We start from the raw sequence: 11,858 nt of genomic DNA on the forward strand, positions 1-11,858 counted from the left end.
AACCTAAAACCTAAAAACGGTAAAAAGGTAAAGGTTAAGTTAAGTAGTAGAACGGAAAGGGTAAAGGGAAAGGAAGAGTACTACTATATTATAGAGGAGAGAGAGAGAGAGAGAGAGAGAGAGGGGGGGGGGGGAGAAATGTCTTGAACATAATCCTTACAACACTTGGATTGTTCTGTCGTGAAATATAATGTCATAACTTATGAGTTATGACATTTCTCTCCCGAGCACATTACTCATCTTTCCTTGTTCCTTTAAATAAAAAGTAATCAAATGAAACGAGTTTCGTGTCGTACATTGTCCCGCGACAAGTCACGTTAGCAAGAGCGACTAATAAGCGGTACGGGATAGGATCGCCCAAAATTGTGACAAGTTGGATGATGAGTGAGTCATACACGCAAAACTACGTTGTCCGACAACAAAGTGTCGAGTAACACGTAATTCTGTCGCGTGAGTGCAAGATACACGAAACAGCTCGCGAAACATCGTATTGCAAATCCACCGAGATTCTCGAGGTAGTCACGAGGAATTCTCATGAGCGACGGTCTCATAATGGTGGAATCGTCGGCATTGACGCATCTGGCAATGTAATGATTATCCATCGCGATACGATAAAATATTCGCGATGTTTACGGCGCTGCATGTGCGTCAGTATGCACGTGTTTCCAGAAATGTTGAGCCTCATACCCGACAAACATATAATGTTTTTGTATCAATTTGCGTCATATATACTGGCACTAAGAGAATAAACTTGCGTCTGCTGAATTACAAAGTAGAAAATTTGAAGTAATATGTTATACAAAGTGTGCAATATTTTTTGAACTAATGTATTCTCGTTGAGTGTGACTAACTATGTACAACTATACATTTTTCGTATTGTATAATCTGTACTAAAAAAAGAAAGATGATCAATGAATTAACATATTTCTCTCCAATAAATATATAAAATAGTAATTTAATTTTTAAAATAGAATATTTAAAGGTAGATATATTAACAAAAAGATTAGTTTTCATAAATTTATAAATTAAATTTATAAATTGAAGCATAAAAGGAGACTTATTTACTCTATGGCAACTCATTGACAATCTGCTAATCTTGATATTTTATTTTAATAATTTAATATGGTAATTTATACATAAAATCAACACCATTCGAAAATTCAAAAAAGAATAATAGATAATAACGCGTCAAGTTACCTAATTTTTGTTGGCGTATCTATAATCTAGTCATAAGCATTCCACTGCCATATTTTGACAGATAGGAATATATGGAATATATGTTCGAACCTTTTTAATCATTCAGTTTAATCTGACTTGGATGTGAATTGATCACATATTCTATTAATAATTGCAGAATGTTTCGAACATCGTGATTCCGTCAGTTGCTGCAAAACAGTAAGTAAAGTAGTAAAGGAAAGACGAAGCAAAGAAGAGAGACATAACTATTCTTTCATATTATCTGTCATAACGTTCTATCATATATCAAAAAGGATGTCGAGGGTGACAAGAAGTGATAATAGTGATGATATTACACGGCTTGATTTTGAATCAAACGAGCGGATCACTATCTCCTTCCTTAATCTCTCATAGCAAACGTTTCGCTCTTTCTTCTTTTAAACTCTTCCTCTTTACATCCTTCTTTCGCTGTCCGTCTTGTCGATCTCCATTTCATCCTTCAGCTCCACTGTATGTAATATGTTTGAGGTGGGTGGCCTCAGATTGAACGAATAATAGTACACATGTAGCCATCTTGTCAAACTGTCATGTTGTCTCGAACGAAACAGCGAAATGCGGCCCAACACCTCCCTCTGCCTTCTATTCGTTGTAATTCAAGATTATTATTTGCGATTAGTCTAATCAAAGAGTGTCATATGTCCCTCTTACAAATTATTTTGAATGTTTGATATCATCTTTTGGCGAAATTTCATTTTTTTTATTTTTCAAATAAAAACTTGTATCATTAAGTAAAGAAACTATTTAAAAAAATTATTTAAAGAGCTTTCTAAAAAAAATCGGCTTTTCGTATTTTTTAAAATCTTTTGTTGCAAAATCGGTATAAAACAGCGAACGCACGAACAATGTTTCTGCAAGTATCTGACAAGTCAGATTGTCATGTCACATTTGAAGAAACAACAGGGTTTGTCTGTTGCATCTGTCGCGCGTATGTTTCTCTCTAATTCATATTTGTGCATATTTGTTCTCTAGACAGACATTGCTAGATAGACATTTTTCTTATTTTTATTATTATTATGCAATATACTATTTAAAAATACATTTTTTTCTTCAAATTAATGTACTTTTTTAGATATGTTAATTTTTAAATTATTATATTCTTATAATATTTATTTCAAACTTAATTTATAATCTAAGCAGCACGAAAGGAATCGATAAAAACTAATACTTTCTTATGATTACTAATATGTGAATATATCTGAATTAATCGTTGCATGTAATCATTGCCTTTACAGTAATTTTACAAGCGCGTATCGTGATCGAGGTTTCGTGACACGAAAATAAACCATGAGCCAAGCACGCAAGATCTTCCCGAACATTTGAAAAATAATATAAGCTGCAGATTAATCTATCGCGGAAGATCTCACGCACAATGTCCGTTCTTTGCGATAATTCTGGAAACCATCGTTCACATTTTTCATTAATTTCCGTTATGATGCATTCAATAAAGACTTATCGATGCTTTATCATACTTATCTCGTCGTAAACGTCGACGATAAACATTTCGATTAGACGGACCTTCGGGGTCACCGATTAATGATATCGCGTTTCGGTACTAACGAACGCGCTGCAATCAAAATTCCCATCATTGGCTGCAGAGCATTTATGCACCTATGGCATCTATCAAAGTCCCGGCGGAACAGCAGTACTAAGGTCATCGTATGGTGTTGCATGCGTATTTCTGAGACACGACGACGCCAGCAGAATGCAAATGCAACAGACCTTAGAAGACGAAGACGACGACGACGACGACGACGACGACGACGACGACGACGACGACGACGACGACGACGACGACGACGACGACGACGACGACGACGACGACGACGACGACGACGACGACGACGACGACGACGACGACGACGACGACGACGACGACGACGACGACGACGACGACGACGACGACGACGACGACGACGACGACGACGACGACGACGACGACGACGACGAGGAGACACATGCCGGGAAAACATTCGGGAGAGAGGATTTCCCTGTATTGATTTTCTCTTGAGTCCCCTTTCGACTAGTCGCCGTGAATGTTCGCCGCTTTCGCCCGTTCGCGGCGTTTACCGTACATATCCGTCGAGCCGTTAAGGCGATATCGATTTTTGACAGCTGCTCTGTCGCGTTATACACCGTGTGTAAACGCCATACGCACGGATGTACGGTACGTACGATGCGGGAAGGGTTCTCTCCCCGTCATACACAAAGCTCTCTCTTTCTGTCTCTTTCTTTTTCTCTCTTTCTCTTTCCCCCAGCGCGATGCAACGTAACGTAACGCACGCAACGCAATATGACGTATGCACTCGTGCAAATTTGATCCGCATATTCGCTGTTATTGCTCGATCGTGAGCATGGAGAGCTTTCGCAATCCATACTCACATGATTATTCGTCGTTAATCCCTCACGCAGATTTTTTTTCTTTTTCTTAATGTTTTCGGTACGCGATTTTTTGCAATTATTGCAGAGGGAATTCGAATTCCCTCAATAACCGATTTGAATAGGCGATTACTCAATAACGAACATATTCTTATGATTGTACAGTTTCTTTCGATTCACGATTATGTACTGTCTAATCACTTTCTGTAATTATTTTGCATCTGTTGTTGGCGATTATTTGTAGGTCAGATTTTCTCTTCGGTAGTATAGTTTGTCTATATTTTACGATTATTCGTTATCAAGTAGGACTTTTGGATATCTTCTGGTTGAATGAAATTTTCCGATAAGCATTTTATTACCTTGATTCACAATCAAGCAAGAGTTCTCCATCAATTATTTGATTCGTTGAATTCTGTTAGCGAAGGGGATGCTATCAATGCTGCTATCAAAAATACTTATGGAAATTATTTAATGACATATAAGAAAATATATATGTAGATTTTGAATAACTTTTTATTTAAATTATTATATGTATTTGAAAAAAAATGTAATGAAACAATGAAATATTTGGAGTTAGAAATATTTATTTATGTATTTGAAAAAAAATGTAATGAAACAATGAAATATTTGGAGTTAGAAATATTTATTTATATGATTTATATTACTTAAAATCGAGTAATTTATATAAAATTATCTCTATTTATATAAAATGCATTTCTGTATAATATATTTGCGTAACAGTTGCATTCTAACGATCAAGTAAACTGTCTAGCGATTGAAATTGAAAATGAAAAGGTCTTCAAAAGTTTCAGAAAAGTAAATTGATACTAATTTTTTTATATTCTTAATTTAATTTTAAACGAATTTCGTGTATAACTTGAAGCTTAATAAAATCTTCGAACATTTAAACTTACAACTTCTGACGACTGACGGTCTCTTTGAGAACATTTCTTTCTTGAACTAAAGAAAAAGCGAAAATAATTTTAATTTAAAAATTTCACATTAAATCTCATTGACTTCGTAGAGATAACAGGTGATTCACCGCTAATCAAATCTAGATAGTATCGATAATATTGCGTGTTAAGAATTGAATGTCAGCGTTTTCAGGAAGTGCAGCATTAACATGAGCATTGAGCGCTTGCTCACTCTCTGTCCATTTCAGGTACGGATGATGGAGGAGCGGCTAGTGAAGGGTGAGTATTGCCTCAGCACATCCGGCGTTGGTTCTCCGCCGCATTCGCTGCCGTCGACCTCCGGTACGCAGAATGACAAGATCGAGGAGGTCCATTGTGCCTGTATTTCGAAGCTAGAAACTCAAGTCGAGGAACAGGTAAGTCATAATCCTTACTGTGTCAAAAAACTACTATAGCGAAAAGCGCTTTCTTGAGTAATACTTTGGCATACAAATTAAATTTATCGTACCGAAATAAAAGTTTCAAAAATTTTTTTTAGCAACTATAATATAATTATTGGACAACATTGATGGTATTGAAAAATGACTTTTTAATATAAATCAATAAAAAAAATTTAATAATTGTATTAATTGAATAAATAACTATTTATAATAATTTTTCTGATCATATCTATTTAAAAAATATTATGCATATATTATTTTTTGTTCGATCACATGATTTGCGTTATCCGTAGTTTTTTTAAAGATATGAGATTATCTGTAATCTGTCGAGATATTTGATGATTACCCGAATGGGTGGGATCAGAATTCCTTTTATCAATCAGTTAACGTCGATTATTCACAGAGGCAACTACGACTACATGACGCTAGGCAAGTGGAAGCGAAAGCAGCGAGGATAAAAGAATGGGTCACTAATAAATTGAGGGAATTGGAACAACAAAATCAACATCTGAGGGAACAGAACAACAAGTGTAACCAGCAACTCGAATTGTTACGTAATCATATAACTAATATCGGACTCAAACCTCCCGTAAGTTTTTTTTTTAAATAGTCCGTAGAATTTTTTTTCTCTCTTTTTTAACATTAGCTTTTAGTTATTAAATAAAAAGGCTATAATAAATAATACTTATTTGAAGTTATTTTTTAATTATTTAAACTGTTACTTATTAGGCGAAAAAATTTATATTGTGATTAATGAAATTTGGATAGGTCTAATAGATTCTTAAACAACAAATTCTATAAATGCAGGCACCGACGAGAGCGTCATTGTCTTTGGAAGTGGATCCCACCTTGCGTATCGATCGTAGACGATCGGAGAGCTTAGAGGGTACCCCGCAGACGGCACCGGAGTGCGTGCAAAATATTGTGACAGAACCGCAAACGAGCACGAAGCATCGGAGACATTTGTCCGCTTGCGGTAACATCCAACGAGGAATCGCGACCACCAATATGGACTCGAGGTAAAACTTTCGTCCGCGCGCGCGCGCGCGTGCGCGTGATAAATGCTTTAATTCTTTCGAGACTAAACACTTCTCTCGGTTACTTTTATGAGCACACTAAATGCATTCGTTTCTCGTATCTCGATTCTCCTTGGGAGGCCTCACGACGTGATAGCGGCGCCCGAGTTTTCGAAATGTGGTACCCTGTAACGTCCTGGGACTTCCTGAGGGGATCCGTCGTCCCATCCTCTTATTATACTTTTATTGTTATATGTGTTTTATTTATCATATTTGTTATAATTATACGTTTATCATATTTACGTCATAATATAATGTTTTATAAAATTTTGAATTAAATTTACTTGCTTTTAATTTAACGAACAGTGTAGAATTTAAACGCGGCCACGCACATACATACACTCTGCATAAAAAGTAATTGAATTGATTCTGTGCTTTATACTTGCCGCTTCTTTTTATCCTCTCTTAGTCTACTGTCGGAGGAGTTAGCTGCAGCGGTGGAGAACCTGGTGATGTTGCCAAATATGTCTGGTGTTTCGGAGGCCAGTCGAGATAGTGGAAGCTCGGAAGCGGTGCACGACTATGCTGAAATATATACACCCAGTCGGGAGGGCATGAACTGGCTGCAAGGAGGCGGACAAGGTCCTCGTCCGCCGACTCCGCCGTTACATAGGTTTCCTAGCTGGGAGGCGAAAATATATCAAGTAATGACAATTTTAGTTGTACGAACATGTGTACAAATGAAATGAAAACCGTAAAGATTATCAAATTAGTTTAGCATAAACTAATTTGAAATAATATTTAATTTTTTTACTGTATATTAATGTCTGAAATAACTAAACCTCGATTAACTATTTGTAGGTAGCGGATGGTGGCCTTGGCATCGGTCCACCAACAAACGAGGAATCCGCACCCTCCACGATGACCACCACGACGAGTTCATCAAAGCATTCTCAGGCCACAGGACACAACTTGACAGCGCACAACTCTCAAGGCTACTGCGATATTTCTGTTCCAGTATACGCTACTGTCAAAGGTAAATTACAAAAATACTAACTAACTTTTAGAAGTTAGCATGAGAGAGGAAAATACGCAACAATAATATAACAAAAATCACATTTATTAATGTAAATAATAATTAGTTGTATAAATTTGTTGTAAAGTTGTTTAAATTTGTGATATTTATCTTTATCGAGCATATATTTTTTAGGACGTGCCAGTCAAATCAGATCTATGCCTTTTGGCGATAGCTCTGATGATAGTTCGGACGGCGAAGAACATCCGAATCAAACTGAAACTAATACTAGAATTACCAATAGCTCGTCCGACAATACAGATTCCTCTCTCGGTAGCGGAAGCAGTCCCTCAAAAAGTATTAAAACAACCAGTAGCCTCAGTCCCGCAAAAAGAAGTTCTAGCGGATCTCCTAGTAAAAGCGTAAAACGTGGTGAGTTTAATTAATATGATTTTTTTTCTATCTGTCCATTTTATGATAAAATTTTAAATAAACATTTTTTATGATTTTTTTATTATTTTCAAAACAAGGAAAAATCAATATATTGTAATAAATTATAATACAGCAATATTTTGATTAAGAAATGTATCACGTAAATTAAATTTACTATAATTATTTTGATAATATGTTGCATATCGAAAAAGAAAAGAGACAAAAATAATAATATGTGATGTGTGAATAATAATAATAATATGTGTGTATGAATAATATATGAAAAAAAATAATATAAGAATAAAAAATGTTAACCAAGCATCAAGAGAAAGTGAATGCTTTGAAATTCACATATAAAATATCCGACATCCAACAACTTTAAGTTCATTTGATTTACAGATACTTCTCTTGAGTCAGGTTTATCCGAGGATTATGCAATACCTCCCGATGCATTAAGTTCGACATCTCTAGAATCTAGTATGCCTAGCCTTCTAATGCGCGTTTCTGGCGAAAGTCCAAAGAGACAGGAATCGTTGGAAAAAACAGGTCATCTGGCGAAATTAGGTGGCAAGTTAAAAACTTGGCGGAAGCGATGGTTTGTATTAAAAAACGGTGTATTAACATATTGGAAGAGTCAAAATGATGTCAACCGGAAACCTCAAGGCCAAATAATCTTGGATGAAGTGTGCAGGTATGCGATAAAATGAATTTAGCTTAAGATGAATTTATAAGTCACTGAGAAAAAAATTGCTCAAATGAACAGACTGTAATATAAAAGATTATTAATATTATTAATATTTAAAGATATTTTTAATATCTCAGGAAAGCATTATATTTGAGTACATTTTTTTTTAAATCTGTAGTTTGATATTTATATTTTTATATTTTTTCCAGGATCAATAGAGCTGAAGGAGCTGCCACTTTTGAAATAGCTACAGGTAAGAAAACTTATTACTTGACTGCAGACTGCATCGCCACAATGGAAGACTGGATAAGAGTACTACAGAACGTGCAGAGGCGAAACGCAACAAAACTCTTGCTCAGCAGGGAAGATAATAAACCAACGATACAGGGTTGGTTAACAAAAGTGAAAAACGGCCACGCGAAGAAATGTTGGTGTGTGCTCATCGGCAAGATGTTCCTTTATTTTAAGTGCCCCAGTGATACGGTTAGTACAAATAAACATGAAACAAAATCGTTAGATGTATTTTCGAGACACAACGATTATATAACTAGCAAATTTTGTTATTATCATGATTAAAAATTTAAACAAAATTTAAAATAATTAACTGCAATTTTAAATTTAGTATCTTATAAAGTTTAGAAGAATATTTCCTGATCACTTTTTATTTAGTCAGTTATTTATAGTTCAATAACAATTGTGTTTCTTGAACATTAGTACATATTTCATACTCTCATAAAAAAATGTATTCAATCAATTCTTTAAATCATCAGAATCCTATTGGCCAAATCAATATGAGAGATGCTCGAGTGGAGGAGGTGGAACATGTTTCGGATAGCGATAGCGAGGAGAGAGACGCTGAGTGCCCACACGAAAGAACAATTGGCATCTTTCCGACCCATCAGGGTCCAACTTATTTACTGATGCCACATAAACAGGACAAGGACAATTGGCTCTACCACTTGACAGTGGTGTCGGGTGGTGGACCAAGCGCAGGCACACAATACGAGCAACTGGTGCAGAGATTAATGGAAACTGACGGTGATCCCAGCTGTGTGCTATGGCGGCATCCCCTACTGCTACACACGAAAGAAAGCATCACGAGTCCGCTGACAAGCTTGACCTCTGAAACTTTGCAAACCGAAGCCATAAAACTCTTTAAGGTTGATATGTTCTCTCGTCGATTTTTTCACGATTGCTTTACTTGCGATTTATGCGAAATTTTTAACACTTTTTTCTTGATAGAAATAACAGTTCTAATATTTCCAATATTCTAATATATTAAGTCTTACAGTGCTTCTAGAAATTTTTTCTTTTTTGTCCTTTTATTCTCAAAATGCAGATATATGTATTTGTCTCATTTTAATACGATATTTTCAAATTTACAAGTTTTAATTCAATTTTGGTATAGATAATCTTTTTAAATTAATTATTAACAATTATAATGAAATCTAGTTCTTCTTAGCTACATTTTCTACACTTTTCAGTTATTCTCTTTTTCCATTTATATGTTAAAACATATTTTTATTTTATGTTAAATGCAGAAAAATATAGCAAGGCGTGGCTAAAAAGAACAAGCTTAATGTATCATTAAAATAATTAACACACGTCTAATTGTACAGGCCTGTCAGCTGTTTATGTCGGTGGCAGTAGAACAAGCAGGTATCGACTATCATGTGGTTCTAGCGCAAAACGCACTACAACAATGCCTAGACCAGCCTGAACTTCAATCTGAATTTATATGCGCACTGGTAAAGCAGACAAGTCGTCACACCCAACACCGTTTGGGCGTACAGGTAAAAAAGGCCGCCAGACTTGTGTCACTGGGTACTGCGCGCGTTGTAAGTCCTGCTTATTGTTTAACAAAAACAACATTCAACCATCCTGTACCATTTTTGAAGTTAAAATGATACTCATCGATCGTCTGTTTTTTTTTATCTCTGATAGATCTCATCTGTATCTCATAAACATCATTGATCATATTTTTAATATCGATCATTCGAACGATATTTTTTTCAACGCGGAAAATGGTACACTGGGTATGCTTAGTCAAGTATTACAAATAATCCTTCCAGGCGTGGATACTAAGTAGTGGTTTAGAATGGTTTAACTAAAAATATAGCACTCGATAATACTTAGCGACAAAAATACGACGCTTATTGCCACAATACTTGACCAAGTTCAATGACTTTTAGTTTTAACAATCATTCACACATTTAATTCTAATTTGCCGCTTTAAGTGTGCTGTCTTTTAGATTCTCACTCTATTTCAATCGCATGCGTTTATAATTCTGTTAGGCATCACGATGGTGTTAAGTTTCATTTACTTTTTATCATATATTTTAATATTTATACATCATACCCTAATCATATTACCCTAACGCCATGTGAGCTGAACATATTTCGACGATTATCATAATATTGTAATCTATGTGGATGTCTATTGATAGCATCTGTCAAATCTATATACATTATATAAAACATAATATATTTCTGAATAAGAAATCTGTCAAAATACGTTCCGTGTCACACACACACACACTTGCAGAATGGTATGTTGGTGTACATGAGGACACACACAGAAAGAAACATTTTTAAATTCTTTTTTTCTAATTTTTCACACGAGTTCCTTTTTTTATAATAGCTGCAATATATAGTTACTTGGATATTCTCTGTTTGAATGCTGCTTAGAGATTTAGATTCTTATCGCCGGAATATATATTAGATTATTTTAACAAATAAAAGTTATAATCCTTATATACACACCTTTTCTGAACAATACAAATCTTCAAAAGATGTCACAAAGATGTAAAAATATCTAAAAAGTAGTTCAAATAAATCACTTTAAAGATATATATAGACATCTTGTAGATAACTTTGAATTCTTTGTTTTGTTTCTTTTTCCTTTTTTTTCCTTTCTGCTACCCTTTCCTCTCTTTTTCTGTTTATCCTTCTTCAGCTTTATTGAAAAAAAAAGATATAATATGTACAAGGACAGTGCTGTCCCGAATTTTGCATCACAAGACAAACTTGTGAAGAAAAAGAGCCTCAGTTGTCTCATGTAATGTCAACGAACGTAAACGCAACGCTTTACAATTGGTACGGTAGATTCACGCGGCCTAAAAGCTTTTCTCATTGACACATTTTAATTTTCATGCAATTTTAAAGGGTTTATACCGAGTACGCGTTTTTTATTCGATTAACACGTAGAGTTGTGCGGTGAAATTTCGATTTCTCGTGCTTATCTACTAACTACTACCGAAACACAATTAATTCAATTAATTCTACTTTCTAGTAGCGCAAATTTTTAAAAGAAAAAGAAATCTACATGTCGTGTAAAAAATCAGTTAATTAAAGGCAATCAATTGAGATTTGTTCTCCAAATTTACAAATTTCTAATTTTCGAGATCATGGGACGATTTTCAAGATTATTTTTTCTTTTGCTTTCTATGTTTTCATTTATTTTACTCTTACTAATTCGTCAATGTTACTTTACTTTAAAAAGTGATTCTTTAAAAAAAAACCACAGTGAATTGAAGCAATTGTCTCTCTACATTGTGTACACTTTTATTGTATTGTTACATCTTATTCCACAAAAATAAATAGAAAAAAATCGATCTTAGGAATTTGAGAAAATTACATATACATACATACAAATTTTTTCAAATTCTTAGAAAAATAAAATCACTGTTGCACTGAAAATCTTATTTAGAGAGATTATTTATTTAATCACACTTGTGCATAACA

At 34.7% G+C, this 11,858-nt stretch overlaps 1 protein-coding gene across 1 annotated transcript in view; it reads left to right on the forward strand.

Annotated features, from left to right (window-relative positions):
• LOC105619877 (uncharacterized protein CG43867) overlaps positions 1-11,858 on the forward strand; it is a 72,400-nt gene that overhangs the window by 55,561 nt on the left and 4,981 nt on the right. Inside the window, exons 3-12 of the mRNA XM_012201395.1 lie at positions 4,775-4,942; positions 5,370-5,555; positions 5,774-5,985; positions 6,452-6,686; positions 6,844-7,018; positions 7,193-7,429; positions 7,829-8,120; positions 8,324-8,597; positions 8,885-9,274; positions 9,734-9,907. Of these exons, the coding sequence (XP_012056785.1) occupies positions 4,775-4,942; positions 5,370-5,555; positions 5,774-5,985; positions 6,452-6,686; positions 6,844-7,018; positions 7,193-7,429; positions 7,829-8,120; positions 8,324-8,597; positions 8,885-9,274; positions 9,734-9,907 (2,343 nt within the window). The remainder of the gene's footprint in view (positions 1-4,774; positions 4,943-5,369; positions 5,556-5,773; positions 5,986-6,451; positions 6,687-6,843; positions 7,019-7,192; positions 7,430-7,828; positions 8,121-8,323; positions 8,598-8,884; positions 9,275-9,733; positions 9,908-11,858) is intronic.

This window comes from Atta cephalotes (genome assembly GCF_000143395.1).
Source record: "Atta cephalotes unplaced genomic scaffold scaffold00023, whole genome shotgun sequence".
Lineage (NCBI taxonomy): Eukaryota > Metazoa > Arthropoda > Insecta > Hymenoptera > Formicidae > Atta > Atta cephalotes.